This window comes from Tursiops truncatus, chromosome 4, assembly GCF_011762595.2.
Source record: "Tursiops truncatus isolate mTurTru1 chromosome 4, mTurTru1.mat.Y, whole genome shotgun sequence".
Classification (NCBI taxonomy): domain Eukaryota; kingdom Metazoa; phylum Chordata; class Mammalia; order Artiodactyla; family Delphinidae; genus Tursiops; species Tursiops truncatus.
The window spans coordinates 32,993,058-33,014,235 of record NC_047037.1 but is presented as its reverse complement, the minus strand read 5'-3'; the positions used below and the strand labels follow the sequence as shown (position 1 = coordinate 33,014,235).

The following is a 21,178-nucleotide window of genomic DNA, read 5'->3' as shown; positions in this document are numbered from 1 at the left end:
AAATGGGGATCTGTGTTTAAGCTTTTTATTCTGTTCCATTGAGATACTGCAGTGATAAACCATCTTATTATAATAACTTTGTGTAAAATGTTTTGATATCTGAAATAAAAGGACTCTCCAATTTTCTTTACAAAAGTGTCTTACCCTTTTTTGGACCTTTGCTTCTAATTTTTTAAATTAGTTTGTCAGTTTGCATAAATCAGTATGGGAATTTGGTTGGGATTCTATTAAATTTATAATTTGGAGCAGAATTGACAACTTTACAATGAAAAATTCTTCCTTTCCATGAATATAGAATATCAGCATACAGTTTTATCTTTTTTTAATGTTTTTCAATAAAGTATAACTACACTCATAAGATCCTGCACATGCTGTGTTATAAGTATTCCTAATTTTTTGTTTTCTATTTATATTATGTTCATTTGTTCTTTTTGATAATTTTTGTCTTAAAATTACATTTTTGAACTGTTTGCTGGTACATAAGAATGAAATATTTTTAATATCAGATATCATATTAAAAGTTTTCTATAGAACATTCTGTGTATTGAGTTTTTTTTTTGTTTTTTTTAACATCTTTATTGGAGTATAATTGCTTTACAATGGTGTGTTAGTTTCTGCTTTATAACAGTGAATCAGTTATACATATACACATGTTCCCATAACTCTTCATTCTTGCGTCTCCCTCCCACCTTCCCTATCCCAACCCTCTAGGTGGACCCGCTAGGCAGATGTTTCCCACTAGCTATCTATTTTACATTTGGTAGTGTAAATAAGTCAATGTTACTCTTTCACTTCATCCCAGCTTACCCTGCCCCCTCCCTGTGTCCTCAAGTCCATTCTCTACGTCTGCGTCTTTATTCCTGTCCTGCTCCTAGGTTCATAAGAACCTTTTTTTTTTTTAGATTCCATATATGTGTTACCATATGGTATTTTTCACTTTCTGACTTACTTCACTCTGTAAGACAGACTCTAGGTGCACCAACCTCACTACAAATAACTCAATTTTGTTTCTTTTTATGGTTGAGTAGTATTCCATTGTATACATTGCCACATCTTCTTTACCCATTCATCTGTCCATGGATACTTAGGTTGCTTCCATGTCCTGGCTATTGTAAATAGTGCTGCAATAAACATTGTGGTACATTAACTCTTTTTGAATTATGGTTTTCTCAGGGTACATGCCCAGTAGTGGGATTGCTGGGTCATAAAGTAGTTCTGTTTTTAGTGTTTTAAGGAACCTCCATACTGTTCTCCATAGTGGCTGCACCAATTTACATTCTCACCAACAGTGCAAGTGGGTTCCCTTTTCTCCACACCCTCTCCAGCATTTATTGTTTGTAAATTTTTTGATGATGGCCATTCTGACAAGTGTGAGGTGATACCTCATTGTAACTTTGATTTGCATTTCTCTAATGATTAATGAGGCTGAGTATCCTTGCATGTGCTTGTTGGCAATCTGTATATCTTCTGTGGAGAAACGTCTATTTAGGTCTTCTGCCCATTTTTGGATTGGGTTTTTTTTTTTTTATATTGAGCTGCATAAGCTGCTTGTATATTTTGGAGATTAATCCTTTGTCAGTTACTTCATTTGCAAATATCTTCTCCCATTCTGAGGGTTCTCTTTTCATCTTGTTTATGGTTTCCATTGCTGTGCAAAAGGCTTTACGTTTCATTAGGTTCCATTTGTTTACTTGTTTTTATTTCCATTTCTCTAGGAGGTGGGTCAAAAAGGATCTTGCTGTGATTTATGTCATAGAGTGTTCTATGTTTTCCTCTAAGGGTTTTATAGTGTCTGGCCTTATATTTAGGTCTTTAATCCATTTTGAGTTTATTTTTGTATATGGTGTTAGGGAATGTTCTAATTTCATTCATTTACATGTAGCTGTCCAGTTTTCCCAGCACCACTTATTGAAGAGGCTGTCTTTTCTCCATTGTATATTCTTGCCTCCTTTATGGAAGATAAGGTGACCATTATAGGCAGGGGTTTATCTCTGGGCTTTCTATCCTGTTCCATTGATCTCTATTTCTGTGTTTGTGCCAGCACCATACTGTCTTGATTACTGTAGCTTTGTAGTATAGTCTGAAGACCGGGAGCCTGATTCCTCCAGTTCTGGCTTTCTTTCTCAAGATTGCGTTGGGTATTTGGGTTCTTTTGTGTTTCCATACAAATTGTGAATTTTTTTGTTCTAGTTCTGTGAAAAATGCCATTGGTAGTTTGATAGGGATTGCATTGAATCTGTAGATTGCTTTGGGTACTATAGTCATTTTCACAATATTGATTCTTCCAAAGCAAGAATATGGTGTATCTCTGTGTTTGTATCATCTTTAATTTCTTTCATCAGTGTCTCATAGTTTTCTGCATACAGGTCTTTTATCTCCTTAGGTAGGTTTATTCCTAGGTATTTTATTCTTTTTGTTGGAATGGTAAATGGGAGTGTTTCCTTAATTTCTCTCAGATTTTCTGTCGTCAGTATATAGGAATGCAAGAGATTTCTGTGCATTAATTTTGTATCCTGCTACTCTACAAATTCATCAATTAGCTCCAATAGTTTTCTGGTAGCATCTTTAGGATTTTCTATGTATAGTATCATGTCATCTGCAAACAGTGCCAGTTTTACTTCTTCTTTTCCGATTTGGATTCCTCTTATTTCTTTTTCTTCTCTGACTGCTGTGGGTAAAACTTCCAAAACTATGTTGAATACTGCTGAGAGTGGGCACCCTTGACTTGTTCCTGATCTTAGAGAAAATGGTTTCAGTTTTTCACCTTTGAGAAGGATATTGACTGTCAGTTTATCATGTATGTCCTTTATTAAGTTGAGGTAGGTTCCCTCTGTGCCCACTTTCTCGTGAGTTTTTGTCATAAGTGGGTGATGAATTTTGTCGAAAGCTTTTTCTGCATCTACTGAGATTACCATATGGTTTTTATCCTTCAATTTGTTAATATTGTGTATCACATTGATTGATTTGTGTATACTGAAGAATCCTTGCATTCCTTAGATAAACCCCACTTGATCATGGTGTATGACCCTTTTAGTGTGCGGTTGGATTCTGTCTGCTAGTATTTTGTTGCGGATTTTTGCATCTATGTTCATCAGAGATATTGGCCTGTAGTTTTCTTTTTTTGTGACATCTTTGTCTGGCTTTGGTATCAAGGTGATGGTGGCCTTGTAGAATGAGTTTGGGAGTGTTCTTCCCTCTGCTATATCTTGGAAGCGTTTGAGAAGGATAGGTGTTAACTCTTCTCTAAATGTTTGATAGAATTCGCCTGCGAAGCCATCTGGTCCTGGGCTTTTGTTTGTTGGAAGATTTTTAATCACAGTTTCAATTTCAGTGCTTGTGATTGGTCTGTTTATATTTTCTATTTCTTCCTGGTTCAGTCTTGGAAGGTTGTGCTTTTCTAAGAATTTGCCCATTTCTTCCAGGTTGTCCATTTTATTGGCATAGAGTTGCTTGTAGTAATCTCTCATGATCCTTTGTATTTCTACAGTGTCAGTTGTTACTTCTCCTTTTTCATTTCTAATTCTGTTGATTTGTCTTCTCCCTTTTTTTCTTGATGAGTCTGGCTAATGGTTTATCAATTTTATCTTCTCAAAGAACTAGCTTTTAGCTTTATTGACCTTTGCTATCGTTTCCTTCATTTCTATTTCATTGATATCTGATCTGACCTTTATGATTTCTTTCCTTCTACTAACTTCGGGTTTTTTTTTGTCCTTCTTTCTCTAATTCCTTTAGGTGTAAGGTTAGGTTGTTTGAGATATTTCTTTTTCCTTCAGGTAGGATTGTATTGCTATAAACTTCTCTCTTAGAACTGCTTTTGCTGCATCCCAGAGGTTTTGTGTCATGGTGTTTCTATTGTCATTTGTTTCTAGGTATTTTTTGATTTCTTCTTTGATTTCTTCAGTGATCTCTCGGTTATTTAGTAGTGTATTGTTTAGCCTCCATGTGTTTGTATTTTTTACAGATTGCTTTCCTGTAACTGATATCTAGTTTCAAAGCGTTGTGGTTGGAAAAGATACTTGATACAATTTCAATTTTCTTAAATTTACTAAGGCTTGATTTGTGACCTATGATATGGTCTATCCTGGAGAATATTCCATGAGCACTTGAGAAGAAAGTGTATTCTTCTGCTTTTGGATGTAATGTCCTATAAATACCAATTAAGTCCATCTTGTTTAATGTCATTTAAAGCTTGTGTTTCCTTATTTATTTTCATTTTTCATCTCTTCCATCTTGTTTAATGTCATTTAAAGCTTGTGTTTCCTTATTTATTTTCATTTTTCATCTCTTCATTAGTGAAAGTGAGGTGTTAATACCCCTACTATGATTGTGTTACTGTCGATTTCCCTTTTATGGCTGTTAGCATTTGCCCTATGTATTGAGGTGCTCCTATGTTGGGTGCATAAATACTTACAATTGTTAGATCTTCTTCGAGTGATCCCTTGATCATTATGTAGTGTCTTTTTGGTCTCTTGTAATAGTGTCTATTTTAAAGTCTATTTTGTCTGATATGAGAATTGCTACTCCAGCTTTCTTTTGATTTCCATTTGCATGGAGTATCTTTTTCCATCCCCTCAGTTTCAGTCTGTATATGTCCCTAGATCTGAAGTGCGTCTCTTGTAGACAGCATATATATGGGTCTTGTTTTTGTATCCATTCAGCCAGTCTATGTCTTTTGTTTGGAGCATTTAATCCATTTACATTTAAGGTAATTATCGATATGTATGTTCCTATTCCCATTTTCTTAATTGTTTTGGGTTACTGTAGGTCTTTTCCATCTCTTGTGTTTCCTGCCTAGAGAAGTTCCTTTAGCATTTGTTGTAAAGCTGGTTTTGTGGTGATGAATTCTCTTAGTTTTTGCTTGTCTGTAAAGGTTTTAATTTCTCTGTTGAATCTGAATGAGATCCTTGTGGGTAGAGGAATCTTGGTTGTAGGTCTTTCCCTTTCATCACTTTAAACATGTCCTGCCACTCCCTTCTGTCTTGCTGAGTTTCTACTGGAAGATCAGCTGTTAACCTTATGGGGATTCCCTTGTATGTTATTTGTTGCTTTTCCGTTGCTGCTTTTAATATTTGTTCTTTGCATTTAATTTTTGATAGTTTGATAAATATGTGTCTTGGCGTGTTTCTCCTTGGATTGATCCTGTATGGGACTCTCTGCGCTTCCTGGACTTGACTATGTCCTTTCCCATGTTAGGGACATTTTCAACTATAATCTCTTCCAATATTTTCTCAGTCCCTTTCTTTTCCTCTTCTTCTTCTGGGACCCCTATAATTCGAATGTTGGTGCGTTTAATGTCCCAGAGATCTCTGAGACTGTCCTCAATTCTTTTCATTCTTCTTTTTGTTTATTCTGCTCCCTGGCAGTTACTTGCACCATTTTATCTTCCAGCTCACTTCTTCTGCCTCAATTATTCTGCTATTGATTCCTTGAGTATTTTTAATTTCAGTAATTGTGTTGCTCATCACTGTTCGTTTGCTCCTTAGTTCTTCTAGATCCTTGATAAATGTTTCTTGTATTTTCTCCATTCTGTTTTTGAGATTTTTAATCATTTTTACCATCATTATTCTGCATTCTTTTTCAGGTAGGTTGCCTATTTTGTCGTCATTTATTTATCTTGCAGGTTTTTACCTTGCTCCATCGTCTGCAACATAGTTTTTTGTTGTTGTGTTTTTTTTTTTTTTGATTGGTGGTGCTGTATTCCTGTCTTACTGGTTGTTTGGCCTGAGATGTCCAGCACTGGAGTCTGCAGGCAGTTGGATAGAGCCAAGTCTTGGTGCTGAGATGAGGACCTCCAGGAGGTGTCACTCCAATTAATATTCTCTGGGGTCTGATGTTCTCTGTTAGTCCAGAGATTTGAACTCAGATCTCCCACCACAGGAGCTCAGGCCTGACCTCCGGCCTGGGAACCAAGATTCCGTAAGCCTCATGGGGGAGGGGAGGGGAGGGGAGGGACAGATCAGTACAATATCAAAGAATAGAAAACAAAATACAATTAGAAAGATATGAAATATATTAGAAAAAATAAACCTATAATTGAAACAACTGTAACAAAATGAAACCACAACAGAAAAAAAAAAAAGGGTGGAGGGCGGGAACAAGGCAAAACGAGAGAAGAATAACAAAGTATAAAGAGTAAAAAAATAAGAAATGCTGCCCACAACTCTTTACTGGCAATTTTGCTTACCACACTGAGACTACATCCTGAGATGGTAGTCTACAGTGCAGCATTATACCCATCAAAGAGCACAATTACCAAGTAAGAGGCATTTGTTACAAGGTTAAAATAAAAGTTCAGGGCTTTACAAACTCACACAAACCAAGTAATGCCTGTGTATAAAACAGATCTAAGAGGAACAAGTGAGTTGAAGAGAGAAGAGGGAGTCAGAAGGTCCAGAATCCCTTAGCCTTGCCTGCTTAAAAAAAAGAAGTGACACACACAAAACTTCAAGGGAAGAAAAACGTTAGTTAACTAAATTCTAGAGAACCTGGCAGAAATCACATATGTATATATTCTGCTACCAAAATATTTAATGACTGTAAACACTAATCACTCTTTCTTACCTATGGTTGGGTTATTAGTCGCATATTGAGAGAGCAGATCTTCATCAGTTTCCTCATGCTTTTCATTTGGAGCAAAGTCTTTCTTAGAGAAGCTGCTCTTCTTCCTTTTTAAAAGGGTTGTTTTACTTTCAGGTTGGTCTGAAACTGGAATTTCCACGGGCTGGTAGTTAGCATGGATATATGGCTCTTCAGGAAGCATATTACCTTTACTAAAACACTCTAGCAACCATTTTGCTCCCACTACATGAGGCCTACAAAAATAGTACATAGTTATATATTAGTTTAAACTATAAGGACCACAATCCCACTTGCCATGCAGTTTACATAATTGCCAGGACATGCAATTTAAAAAAAATTATCACAGAGTAGAAATTGCTTTGAATTAAAAACTGACAAAACCTGTGGGCTGATTTATCCCAAAACTGCTTCAATTCATCATCATAATCTCCCACAATAACATGAGTTACATCTTCATTGAGCTGATTAAAGCGAACTCCACCTCCACTGTTAATAAGTCTTCTCAGTTTATCTAGCTTTCTGCCACTAAAACCGCAAAGATAGATCTGCAAAGAAAGAAAACATTTACTTTAGATTAATGTATTTAAAATGGCTTATTTCTCTCAATAGAAACCTATTTATTAAAAGCATATATCTAAATCCATTGTGCGTAAATAAGACAACTCTTGTTTACACTTTAAGATACATTAAGAAGTGACGTATATTCTGAAGGTTTGAATTTTAAAATATTCTTAAAATTTTATCATTTCTTCACAATCCCATAGCATTATTACCCTTTACAGTAGACACTACTTGATAAGTATTCTGAGGCTTTAAATAAAATAGAAGCCAGAATAATTCAATTATCTTCTGAACATTAGTGCATAGCAATTTCTAAAATCAGGTAGCTTCTTAAATTGTTCTTACCACTTTTAAATTTTAAAGTAATTACAGAAATAAACTGGCATTAAACACTTGAATTCAGAAAAGCTAGGTTTAAATTTTGGTTCAGCTGCCAATGATTAACCACATGACCAGCTCAAGATACTCAGACTCTTTAAACCAATTTTCTTACTTATATATTGAGATATCTTTTTCACAGAGTTGATTAAACAAGAAAATTTAAGTCAAAGAGCTAAGCAGAATGCTTAGGATGATATGTAAGCAGTAACTTATTTTTAACTATCAATATGTATATATATACTTTTGGAGGCACGGATGGGGTTATGTATGTATTTAAACCAATTTAATCAATCTTCTTCTTCTTCAACTCTATTTTACATAACGTGTCTTTAAAAAACTTCTTAATGACCAATCTATTCCTAACTGCATTTATATCCCAAACTAAATAACCTCCATCACTAGAATACACTTTAACAAAAATGAGGAATCATATGTTTTTCTATACGAATAATTAAGTCATATTCAGAATTAGTATAGTCTAGATAAAAGATTACACAACACACTTCCTGTTCTGCTAGTAAACTGCTAAGTTTTAAAAGTATAGAAAGGAAGGTAATTTGCCCAATTTCCTTAACAATAAAATAAGGTTAAATCTTTGCTACTCTAGAATTAATGCTTAGCCTATTGATTCTACAAACAAGAATATATTAAGTATTCAGTTCTAGGAGATATATATATGATGATCCCATCAAAGGCACTTATAAGATAGTTACTCAGACACTAAAAAATAAAATAGCCCAAGAGATATTAAACAAAGCAGTACACCTAATGGTTAGGAATATAGGCTTTGGAGTAGATGTCTGGCTACTTAATGTCTGTGAGATTCTGAACAGGAACTTTAATCCTCTAAGTATCAGTCTCAATATTATCTGTTTTAGAGTTATTTGTGGGAATTAAATGGGATTATATATAAAACGTATCAACAATGTATATGAAATAATTAGCACACTGTCTAGTATGTTATAAGCACTTAATAAATGATAGCTATAAATAAAAATTCATTAAGTGGTTCAGAAACTAAATGCTCTCAAAACACAGTAGATGGAAAGATTAAGGTAGTTATTAGGAAGGTTCAGAGAAGAGTTGAAAAAAACGATATGAACTTTTAATGGATGAGAGATGAAGGTACACCCCAGGCATAGAGCCCCTAAGCTAAAAGATAGACATGGCCTAATGAGTGCATCTGCTTAGCTAGAGTGGAGGGCTTATGTAAATGAGGAACAAGCCCAACTCTAAAGGGTCTTCAAAGTGAAGCTACAAGTACTAAAGTATATTATCACTTACTGCATTTATTACATGATAAAGACATACCCGACAACCATCTAATAAATCTTCAGGTGCCTGAAATGCACTGACATCCAGATTTTCAAGTGTAGGCTCCACTTTGCTATTAAGAACTGAACTATATATTGATTCATTTATGCAACTTGCACTGATGTTGGAAATATGGCTGACATCTGAAAGAGCATAACCTACATATTGAAAACAAAGATGTAATTTATGGAGATAAAATAATTATGATTACATATTTTCCTACACATGAACTTTTCTTATACAAAAAGAGCCATGAACAATTTCTAAAGTAAGATTCAAATGCTTTTACTGAAATCTTGGTGGCAAAGTATGAAAAGGGAAAATGAAACTAATTAAGGCTCATATCTTATTTAAATGAAAATATATTTAATACATTCTCTTAATAGTAACTTGCTTCCAATAAAAATCTGAAGTTGCTGGCTTTAAGGTCCAGGAAAGTTACATTTGAAAAAAAATTTATAACATTTGTTAAATTGCCAACATTAATACCTCCAAAACAGAAATGGTTTTAAATTTTATATGAATACAGATGATCTATAACAATTGCAGCAAACTAATAAAGAAAATGTACTAATACCTGCCAGTCAAGTTTTAAAAAATTAATTCTCTTAAGTCTTTATTAACATTCTTAATTTCTTTAATAATCTTGTGCATTACATGAGGGTATGAAAGTACGCACTCATTATAAAAAGAAATATCAGGAGTTCTGGACTAATTTTTTAATACAATTCGGTTATTTTATTATACAATTATACCTGGAAGCATAGCAAGAAAAGATGGAATTTCCTACTGTACCTCCCTGATCCTATTAACAAATCAATTCTTACACAGAAAACTGACTGTCTTAAAACTGATTGTTTACTTTAATCCGAAAGAGACTTACTATTAGTTGTGTTGATCTGGCCAGTAGGAGTTGAAGTATCAGGCATAGTCTTTGCTTCTGGTCTAGGCTCTGTCTTATATATGGATTCATCCTGACAAAAACCTTTCTCAACACTGTCAAAAAACCACTGCACAGTCACACAGTGTACATTCCATCTCCTGGCACATTCATATTTTTGACCTATTATGTTCATTAAGAAAGAGAAACAGAGAGAGAGAGAAATGCAAACCATTAAAATCTTTGTAGAAATATTTAAATGACAGGTTATAAAAAAAATCTACCTGGGACAAAATTAAAGTTACCAGCAATTACTCTTACTTTTAACAGTATGCTATAGTGTATTAAAAGGTAATATATTAGGTTATTGCTCAATTATATTTTCTATGTGTTGTTAAATACACATGCTATGATGCTATGCGAGGGGGTTTATCTTTTACAAAACTGCACAGAGACAGAGGCAACTGTGGGGTAACTCAATATTTTCGAGTACAGCCTCCATCATTTAAATTCTTTAAACCATTTTCTTAATCTGTAACATGGGGATAACTCACAGAATTATGTGGTTTAATAAACTGTATAAAATAACCGTGAAAATTATAAATGTCTGCAATATAAAAAACAGCAACTTTCAAGAGACTATTCCTATGTCAACAGGATTCTATTTGAAGTCCAGGATAGAGAGGCAAATAGTTAAATAAGTCATATTAAAAATACGTATCTTTTATTGCCTTAAAAAAACTTTTTAACACAATGTATTTTGAAACGGTATAGAGAAACTGAGGACAATATATAGTAAACAAGAAAGGTTTCTTTGACGTTCATGAGAGCTGAGAGATGTACTGTCTTTAGATTCAGAAAACCAATAGCAGTTATCAACTTTACTCACAATCATAATATCATAATTGGCCATACCCAAAGTTCTCACTTAAAGACAATTATTAATTTTAATTTTTTCCCTAATTTTACTTATTTAGGGAGCTTAATAAAACACAGTACAGATATAAAAAGATATAATAAAAATATTAATATAACTCTGCTCTTATCAATTTTTATATATTTTAAGAGTACTGGTAAAAAATATTCTCCAGAATAAAGGTTATAGAACACCAAAATTAACTGCAATTTTAAGGAATTCTTCTTCTTGGTAATATATTTTTCTTCTTTTAGTAGTCTCATGTTCTGCAAGGTGCATCTTCAAGTTAAAACTTGTAGTTCATTGAGTAAGGTTGATTCATTCAACTAAAAACTAAGCCAAGCCTTTAAAATTTATAATTAGAAAGAAATGTAATTTAGCGACATCCATTAGCTTTCTTGTTATTCATTCAAATCTCTCATCTCTTAAGTACTGGGTAACCGTGTGGGGACTTAAAAAACAAACAAAAAAAGATCTGAAAATAAATTTAGATAAAACCCCACTGGAAATTTTTGTTTTTTAATATTTATTCAATGACCTGATAAAGACTTGGGAAGTCATGTAAGTTTTCTAAAGATTATAAACCAAACTATGTTTGCAAGAAAAAAAACCATAGCAGATTTATGACATGTCAGAAGTAAAAGGTATTCTATAATGATCTTAAAATGTTAAATAGTAGAAAATGTTGCATTTGTTCATTTGGGAAACAGTTTTACCTTTTGGTTCTTGCACAATGAGGTGTGTACACTCATTCATTTTCAACTGTCCCATATATTGACCTCCATGCTTAACTGTGAGTTGCTGAACTGCTTTCCTGTCTAAGCCACGTAAGCCAGTGACACAGATTATGCAACCAAGAAAAATAGGACACTTGAAGTCTTCCATGTCTATATCGGTATATCTAACTATTTTTCTGGGGTAAACAAACAATAAAAAAGAAAAAAACATTAACATATTAAATATACCAGATAGTTTAAATTTACCAGAAGAATAATGACAAACAACAGAAATATCACTAATGCTTTTTCATTTTTTAGGATTTTAATCATTATTAAGAAAAGGGAAACTGATAAACACACTTCAAATGATACTAATTGCTCATGTAGCTCAAACCATGTCTCTAATAAAAACTAATGTTTCAGAGTCTCTCAAGTAAAACTGTTTTACGGGAAAATATATATTTCATTAACTGTAAATCCATGCTGGTGAAACTGGTGCATTTTCCAAAATTATAAGTCTAAATTTCTACCTAAAAACCCAAAGGTTCCTTGGTTGCCTACTAGAAAAACAGACTTTTAATTCCTCCATTATACTATACAAATAATAAGGAATGCTTTTTGGCAGAATGCCAACAAAAATATCATTATCATTCTGTTGCCGTGCTAGGCAGATGTGCTGACAAAACAGGCTAGGACGAAACACAACGTGGAGACGTGTTTAGGATGTGCTAGATGGTGTTGAAAGGAAGACTGGAAAATGCCTGTTTAATTCAAACAGTGGTACCTGGACTTATTGGTTGTTAATCTAATTCTAATGGAAACTCAATTCTATCCTTTGAAATAGGCTCTAAGCTCCATGAGGGCAGGGATGCTGTCCTGTTCTGCTCTCCACTTATATCTAATGCCTAACTCAGGCCAGGTACATAAAATGGGCTCAGTTAATGTTTACTGAATGATCACATCTCAGTTAATGGCTTATATGTGTTTATATTCAACCTTAAATATGTCTTTTTTGGGAGGGAATACGAATGCCAAAGTGGCTAAAATTTACTCTCCATCTTAACATGTTAGCACAGTATTGAAGGATAAACGCAACATAAAAGCTACAGTTGCCACACTGATTTTCTCAACTATTTTATAAATGTTTACTTCTGAAAACCATTTTATTATCAAAGCATTGCTTACCTTGTAGCTAATGCTAAAGCCCATAGCCCATTCCACCTATCAACTTATACCTTGATAATAAGAGCTTGTAGATTACCTTTTGCTTTCATTGGAGAGAAGAGTAATGATCCTATTTTTGTCCCCTAATAACAAATCCAAAGAGGATACCATAAAACCTCCCCTATGAAAACCCACAATGTGCCAAAGTGATTGAATGTATCATTTATTCAAATCTAGAAAATATCTGAAAACTTTCTTACTTCTCTTGTGACTTCTCCCAAAGTGTTTTTACCCAAGAAGGAAGTAAAATAGGTTTCTTCAGGTTTGCAGCAACTAAATACTTTTTGCTACCAACTTCTCCTGCAATAAGGTGAGTTACTGATATGTTAAGGTCTCTGTATATGCGTCCACCCATCATTTGTACATATTTATGAACTTCTTCCTATAGCCCCAAAAGAAAATATACTGTTAATACTGAAACAAACAATATCTCTTCCATTTTTTTATACAATATCCCATAAACATCTTTTGTTGTTAGCTTGAATGCACAAATGTTTCTCACCACTATAAAGTTAAATAATTAATGAAACTACTTTTTGGAAGATAAAGTTTAAATTTTAGAATAATTACCTTTATATACATTATTTTCCTACATTTCTCTCTTGCAACTCCATGAATTTAATTATGTTGGTTCTACAGTAAACACTATATATTTTAATATACTACATACACATTGATACTTAAAAATATACAAATTTTCAATGCAATCCCTATCAAACTACCACTGGCATTTTTCACAGAACTAGAACAAAAAATTTTGCAATTTGTATGGAAACACAAAAGACCCCGAATAGCCAAAGCAATCTTGAGAACGAAAGAAGGAACTGGAGGAATCAGGCTCCCAGACTTCAGACTATACTACAAAGCTACAGTTATCAAGATGGTATGGTACTGGCACAAAAACAGAAAGATAGATCAATGGAACAGGACAGAAAGCCCAGAGATAAACCCACGCACATATGGTCACCTTATCTTTGACAAAGGAGGCAGAAATGTACAGTGGAGAAAGGACAGCCTATTCAATAAGTGGTGCTGGGAAAACTGGACAGCTACATGTAAAAGTATGAAATTAGATCACTCCCTAACACCATACACAAAAATAAGCTCAAAATGGATTAAAGACCTAAATGTAAGGCCAGAAACTATCAAACTCTTAGAGGAAAACATAGGCAGAACACTCTATGACATAAATCACAGCAAGGTCCTTTTTGACCCACCTCCTAGAGAAATGGAAATAAAAACAAGAGTAAACAAATGGGACCTAATGAAACTTAAAAGTTTTTGCGCAGCAAAGGAAACCATAAAGAAGACCAAAAGACAACCCTCAGAATGGGAGAAAATATTTGCAAATGAAGCAACTGACAAAGGATTGATCTCCAAAATTTATAAGCAGCTCATGCAGCTTAATAACAAAAAAACAAACAACCCAATCCAAAAATGGGCAGAAGACCTACATAGACATTTCTCCAAAGAAGATATACAGAGTGCCAACAAACACATGAAAGAATGCTCAACATCACTAATCATGAGAGAAATGCAAATCAAAACTACAATGAGATATCATCTCACACCAGTCAGAATGGCCATCATCAAAAAATCTAGAAACAATAAATGCTGGAGAGGGTGTGGAGAAAAGGGAACCCTCTTACACTGTTGGTGGGAATGTAAATTGATACAGCCACTGTGGAGAACAGTATGGAGGTTCCTTAAAAAGCTACAAATAGAACTACCATATGACCCAGCAATCCCACTACTGGGCATATACCCTGAGAAAACCATAATTCAAAAAGAGTCATGTACCAAAATGTTCATTGCAGCTCTATTTACAATAGCCCAGAGATGGAAACAACCTAAGTGTCCATCATCGGATGAATGGATAAAGAAGATGTGGCACATATATACAATGGAATATTACTCAGCCATAAAAGGAGACGAAATTGAGCTATTTGTAATGAGGTGGATAGACCTAGAGTCTGTCATACAGAGTGAAGTAAGTCAGAAAGAGAGAGACAAATACCGTATGCTAACACATATATATGGAATCTAAGAAAAAAAAAATGTCATGAAAAACCTAGGGGTGAAACAGGAATAAAGACACAGACTTACTAGAGAATGGACTTGAGGCTATGGGGAGGGGGAAGGGTAAACGGTGACAAAGCGATAAAGAGGCATGGACATATATACACTACCAAACGTAAGGTAGATAGCTAGTGGGAAGCAGCCGCATAGCACAGGGAGATCAGCTCGGTGCTTTGTGACCGCCTGGAGGGGTGGGATAGGGAGGGTGGGAGGGAGGGAGACGCAAGCGGGAAGAGATATGGGAACATATGTATATATATAACTGATTCATTTTGTTGTGAAGCTGAAACTAACATACCATTGTAAAGCAATTATACTCCAATAAAGATGTTTAAAAAAAATAAAAAATAAAAAAATAAAATAAAATAAAAAGTGAAAAAAAATATACAAATTATATATAGAATATATAAAAACATATATGTAAATCTCAATCCTTTTTTAAAAGATTAAGCAACTACGGTGGAAAAATGTGACTCAAAAACAAACAGGGAGGGGCTTCCCTGGTGGCGCAGTGGTTGAGAGTCCGCCTGCCAATGTAGGGGACACGGGTTCGTGCCCCGGTCTGGGAAGATCCCACATGCCGCGGAGCGGCTGGGCCCGTGAGTCGTGGCTGCTGAGCCTGCGCGTCCGGAGCCTGTGCTCCGCAACGGGAGAGGCCACAACAGTGAGAGGCCCGCGTACCACAAAAAAAAAAAAAAAAAAAAAAAAAGGGAAAATTACACAGGGAAAAAAGTGAGTTTCCTTTTTAAATCAAAACAAAAAACTTCAACTAGCCAGTTTGCAATAAAAGATTCCACTGTATTCAATTTATTAAAAAATAAAAAAAGATATACACTGTCATCTTGACTTAGTTATCAGTCATAAACACCAAGTCAAGGTCTTTCAAAATATACCCTACACAGTGAAAAGTTAAGTGTGGAAATACATACATATTGACCATGATATTCCACTCAATACTGCAACACCTACCCTTTTATCATTTTCCAGGCTTGTACAAGATATGGTTACATCAGACATAACCATGTTATAAACTGGATGTTCAGCTCTTGGGACACATCGTTGATGGTGCATACAAAATATGACTACTTGAGGACCAACAATTCTGCAGCCAAGCTACAAAAACAGAGAAAGTTTACTAAGTAGAAAAAGACCTCCAGTCTTATAAAATTACATTTTGTAATACTGTATTTACCAATTCTTTACAGAAGTTGATGACCACTGCAGAAAAACCACCAAATTTTTACAAGAAAAAAAAATAACCATTATATAACTTCTCAGACACATCACACGTTAACATACACACACAAGCAAATCAAACAATGCAGGCTATCAAAAGAAATAAGCTCCAAAAGCCACACTCACTCAAAATTGCCATTAAAATTTTAATTTCTGAAACAAACACAATAGGAGATATGAGTAACAGTCTTATGCCATAATAATTAGGAAATATCTCCATTTACTTTTCAAATGAAGCAGCCAGCCAATGAAGCGGTTAAAAAGTGCTGAGAGCCCAACTAACCCCCCTGTAAAAAACCTATTCTGCTACAAAAAATGTATAATCCTAGGCAGTTCCTACATTTGTTTTTTAAATACTTTGTTCGCAACTCAATGTCTTTCCAAGGAAGACCTACAAAGACTTCTCCTAAGGTATCACTTTCATTGATAACTGAGAAACGTGACAATCTTGCTCAACATCAGCACATCCAACCCAGGCTAAAAAGCCTACAGCTGCCAAAGTCACCAAAGCATGACCGATATAAATATCTACAGGGTAAATGATTATTGCTATCTTTTCCATCAGTCATAAGAAAACTGAGTTTTCGATGCTATTGATTCTATCTTACAAGCGGTGTTATTTCCAAAAGGAGGGTACGACCAACAATGCTTTTGGCAAAGGTGGGCACAGACCTTCCATATACTGTACAGATAGTACTGCATCTACCTACTCTTCTATGCTTTCTTCTCCTTCAAACAAGAATCACTTCTTTGTAATCTGGATGTAATTACAGCCAGTTTACTTTTATTTCAATGCTTCTCTCTTGTCCAGACACCAAAAAAGTAATGAGTCAGTAGACTCTAGAATCAACAAAAAGAAATAAGATGGCTCAATGGTATATTAGCAATGCTCGGCCCCCAAATGCTTCCTTTAGCATATAATTTTTCAGACCCTATACAAAGTACAGGTACTAAAATTCAAGAGCACACAGGAAAGACAGTAAGTAACCCAGGATTATGTTGAAGTCTTTTCCTACTCTACTATTTTTCCCTAATATATCTTGCAATCAAACTGAGTTTAAGTACAGTAGAACTTCATCAATAAAATGCTTCATTACTACAGGGTTAAATTATTCTAAGTGAAGTTAAATTCCCTGAAATATAAAAATTACATACTAACCAAAGCCTACTGTAATATGATTTACCTTGAAAAATACTATTCTGGTCTTCCAAAACCAAAGGATTCCTCTCAATTCATAATTTGCAAAATACTTCATGATCAGTAAAGAACTTACGTCCACTGAAGCAAAAACAAACCAAAAAACAGACTACCTGAAAGAACACACTAAAAGTTAGCAAACCTTTTTGAGATGATCAAAGACTTTGCCACTAAAAGGGTCACAGATATAAAGTGATCTATCATTCTCCTTCATTTTCAATGCCTCTTCTTCTGTAATAATCTGAAGATATTCTTCTGATTGGAACTCTTTCATTGACTGAAAGAAAAAGTAAGAATGCATATGAAATAATTCACCTGTATTTATGTCCTATGAACTCTATCTTTAAAATCCATCTCAAAACCAGCCTTTCTCCTATTGAAAGGAACCGTCATCTCTCACTAGACCTGTGCAGAAGTCTCCAAAGTGGTTCCTTCTCCCTCCCTTCCCCTAAATGTGTTCTCTACCCAGCACCTGGTAATCTTTTTAACAATACAAAAAAGGTCATGTCACCCTGTTAAAAACCTCCAGTGGGGCTTCCCTGGTGGTGCAGTGGTTGAGAGTCCGCCTGCCGATGCAGGGCACACGAGTTCGTGCCCCAGTCCGGGAAGATCCCATATGCCGCAGAGCGACTGGGCCCGGGAGCCATGGCCACTGAGCCTGCGCGTCTGGAGCCTGTGCTCCGCAACGGGAGAGGCCACAACAGTGAGGGGCCCACGTGCCGCAAAACAAACAAACAAACAAAAAACCTCCAGCAGCTTCCCACCACACTCAGAATAACATCCACGTTTCTTATAATTGCCTACAAGACCGTAGAGTCTGGCCCCTGCCTATCTCCCCACACTTACCTTCTTCCTCTAATCCCTTTTGCTCCCTCTTCCCTAGCCACTCCTGCTTTCTTTTGCAACCTAGAACAAACTAAGCATGACCTCATTTAGAGGTTTTACTCTTTTTCCCGCTGCCTGGAATACTCTTCCCCCCAGGACTTCACCTGACTTACCTTACTTCAACCACATCTGCTCACATGTCACTTCCTCGGAGATGCCTTTCCTTATCACCCTTTTCTAAAATATTCTTTCCCTATCCCTCTAGTGTATTTTATGAAGAAAAATAACATAGATGGTATATATATATATATATATATATATACACACACACACACACACACACACACACACACACACACACACGTATACACATACTGTTTTTGTCTCTCTCCCTTCTAAGAATGAAAATTTCATGATCTATCTTGTTTGCCAAAATATCCTGGCTCCCAGTAAACACTCGAATATTTTTTGAACAAATTTTGAAGTCCTTACATTAAATACTTAGGGTGATCCTTTCAAAACGATTAAGTCAGATCATGTTACTCTTCCGATTAAAAGCCCCCAGTGGCTCTCCATCTCACTGGAAGAAAAAGCCAAAGTCTTTACCATGGCCCACAAGGCCCTTCATGACCTCCTTACTCTTACTCTCTAAAGCACACCTTAGCATTCTTTCCACCTCCCTTCTTCACTACACTACAGCCACACTAAAGCAGGACAGACACCGCAAGCACTTTCCCAGGGTTTGTGTATGATTATTTCCTCTGCCTGAAACCTTCCTCTGCAGATATCCACATGGCTCATTTTCTCACCTCCTTCAAGTATACTCAAGTATCATCTTCTCCATAAAGTCTACCCTGATCACACTCCATTTAAAATAAATTGTAACTTTCCCTTCTCCCCCAACAAACAACCTCCAGAACACCTTAACTGCTTTGTTTTTCTCTTCCCATAGCACTTGGCACCTTTAACATTACAGTTTACTCATTTATATGTCTGATTAATGTCTATTTCCTCCAGCTAGAATAGAATGTAAGCTCTGAGAAAGTATGGATATTTGCCTGATCTCATCACTGATATATCCCAAGTACTAGAACAGTGCTTCTTAGATGATGGACATTCAATAATTGTTTGCTCAATGAATGAACTTTAAAGAAAAACCTGCTACAACAGTGTTCCTTAAACTTTAACGTACACAGCATCTTGTTAAAAAGCAGATTCCAACTGGTAAGTCTGAGTTGGGGTCCAACTCTCAGGCCATGGTGATGCTACTGTGGTCTGTGAGTAGCAAGGCTCTACACTATCTAGATAATATAATACTGTACATAATGAGACATAGTTAACAATTAACAACAACAGAAATGAAGTGTAACCAATATAGGACTGACTCAAATTTTTTCAACACACAAAGGTCTATGGTTAGTAGACAAAAGAAAACAATTTCCAAGAATAGTAGGTCCATCACTGTCAATAGAAATGTCATTAAAGATTTCAAGCCCCCCAAAATACAGTGATATACTAATATCAATTCAAAACTGTGTAACAATGAGACACTTATGAATGTAGACTACAGTAAAACTATCATGAAAATAAAATAACTATGACTAAGACAAAAAAGCCTAATAAATCAAAAACACTAAAAACAAGAAAATGAATTCACAGCATCAAACAAGACATTTTCAAGTAGTCTTACCTCAAGAGCTTTAAAAAAACATTCAGAATTGTCTGAAGACTTTAAAAACTTCACAAAAAGCGGTTCTTTGTCATTGTGGGACATTTCTGAACTGTCAAAATAAAGGAACCATGAACAAGAACAAAAACACATTACATATTAAGTTAAATGTTTTAAAGCACCTATTCTTCTGCGAAGACAAGAATGCCACAGCACAAACATTCCGGCTTTGCCCATGAATTCGTCCATTACGATTTGTAACAAACACTGGAATGTGGGTACAATCAAGGAAAAAGATGACAACACCAATCCTTGCAAATCAGAGAACGAAATTAATGTACGCTAAACTGAATATATCTAGGACCTTTGCTCTGGGGCTAAGTCTCCTAAGCCAATAGTCATTCAATTGCATTATGCTTAAGGATGCTCAGAACGAATCGGTCCCTGTGGGTATCCGCGGCCCTCGAGGTAGGTTCAGCCCTCAGTAAACGGACTTCAAATATAAACATGAAAGCCAGCCAGCAAAGTCAGGCGCCTAAAAGGCCGGACGCTCTAGCTCCCCAGGTCCCAGGGAAAGGCCCGGCTCTCGGTCCAGCCGCAGTTACTCCCTCTCCGGCGTCTAAGTCCTATCCGCCGGCCCAGGGGCCGGTTACAAGGTCCGGAAACCAGGGCTCGGAAGGCCAGAAGCAGCATCGCGACCCCCCAGCGGGGCGGCGGGAGGGAGCTGGGTCCTTACTCCGAGCCTCACTCACCTCGGTGGAGCCTGGGAGTCTCCAGGCGGCGAGTGGGGGGCTCCGCGGCCCGTGGGACGGCGGCTGGGGTCGGGCGCCAGCCCGGCGCACAACCGCCGCCCCCTGCGGCGCCCCCGGCCCTAGCAAGCGCAGACCCGGAAATTGCCGAACCGCGACCCAACTTTCGCGCCAGCCGCGCGGACGCGCCCGCCCCTTCCGGCGGAAGTGACGCCACCGCAGTTGCGGGAGGAGGGCGGAGACGTAAGGCTGCGGAGGTGGGTGGGGCGCGTGGCGCGCTGGGCCGGGGGCAAGGGGTACCCGGAGCGTTGAGGTCGGAGTCTCGAGGTGGGAGCCTCGCGATCAGGGCTTGCAAGCGCGGGCCTGTGCTCCGCTGGGAGCTGGCCAAGCGCCCACGGCTAGCGGGTGGGGCCGCAGGCCAGAAGTTCCTTAGAGGAGGCCCTAGCACATCAAAAAATATAGGCAGGAAAAAGGTTTCTTTAATAAATATTTTATACTGAGAAACCATATATTATCATCCAAAACAACTCTGTGAGGCAAATAGTGGTATCTCCACTTTACAGATGTAAAAACTGAGGCTTAGGGAAGGTATATGACGGGTTCAAGGTCACAGTAAGTGGTAGAATTAAGACTGCATCCAAGTCTTTTTGATTCCATGGACTGGCGGACTGGATTCTTTTTCCTCCAGTATAGTCCGAATGTACTCACCAGCTACCACAGCCAAGAGGTCTAAAGGGAAGAAAGATGTCAGGATGACGTGAATTACACACCTGGTGCAAAGAGGTCTTTGCCAACTTCTTCAGGAGTGCCACACCACCCCCTTCAGTGAGCATCTCATTTTCTTTCTC

At 36.5% G+C, this 21,178-nt stretch overlaps 1 protein-coding gene across 5 annotated transcripts in view; it reads right to left on the bottom strand.

Annotated features, from left to right (window-relative positions):
* TOPBP1 (DNA topoisomerase II binding protein 1) overlaps positions 1-20,492 on the bottom strand; it is a 79,194-nt gene extending 58,702 nt beyond the window's left edge. The window contains exons 1-10 of one of the 5 annotated variants that reach the window (XM_073803805.1): positions 20,334-20,492; positions 19,603-19,693; positions 17,230-17,364; positions 15,623-15,766; positions 12,775-12,956; positions 11,348-11,544; positions 9,719-9,898; positions 8,806-8,993; positions 6,961-7,124; positions 6,562-6,812 (exon numbers count right to left, since the gene is read on the bottom strand). In XM_073803805.1, coding sequence (XP_073659906.1) covers positions 6,562-6,812; positions 6,961-7,124; positions 8,806-8,993; positions 9,719-9,898; positions 11,348-11,544; positions 12,775-12,956; positions 15,623-15,766; positions 17,230-17,364; positions 19,603-19,686 — 1,525 coding nt within the window. In that variant the 5' untranslated portion in view covers positions 19,687-19,693; positions 20,334-20,492. Of the gene's footprint in view, positions 1-6,561; positions 6,813-6,960; positions 7,125-8,805; positions 8,994-9,718; positions 9,899-11,347; positions 11,545-12,774; positions 12,957-15,622; positions 15,767-17,229; positions 17,365-18,404; positions 18,493-19,602; positions 19,694-20,333 lie in introns of those variants that run through there. The other 4 variants (XM_033855374.2, XM_033855376.2, XM_033855375.2 and 1 more) reach the window with 4 other exon arrangements.
* Positions 20,493-21,178: the final 686 nt, after the last annotated feature.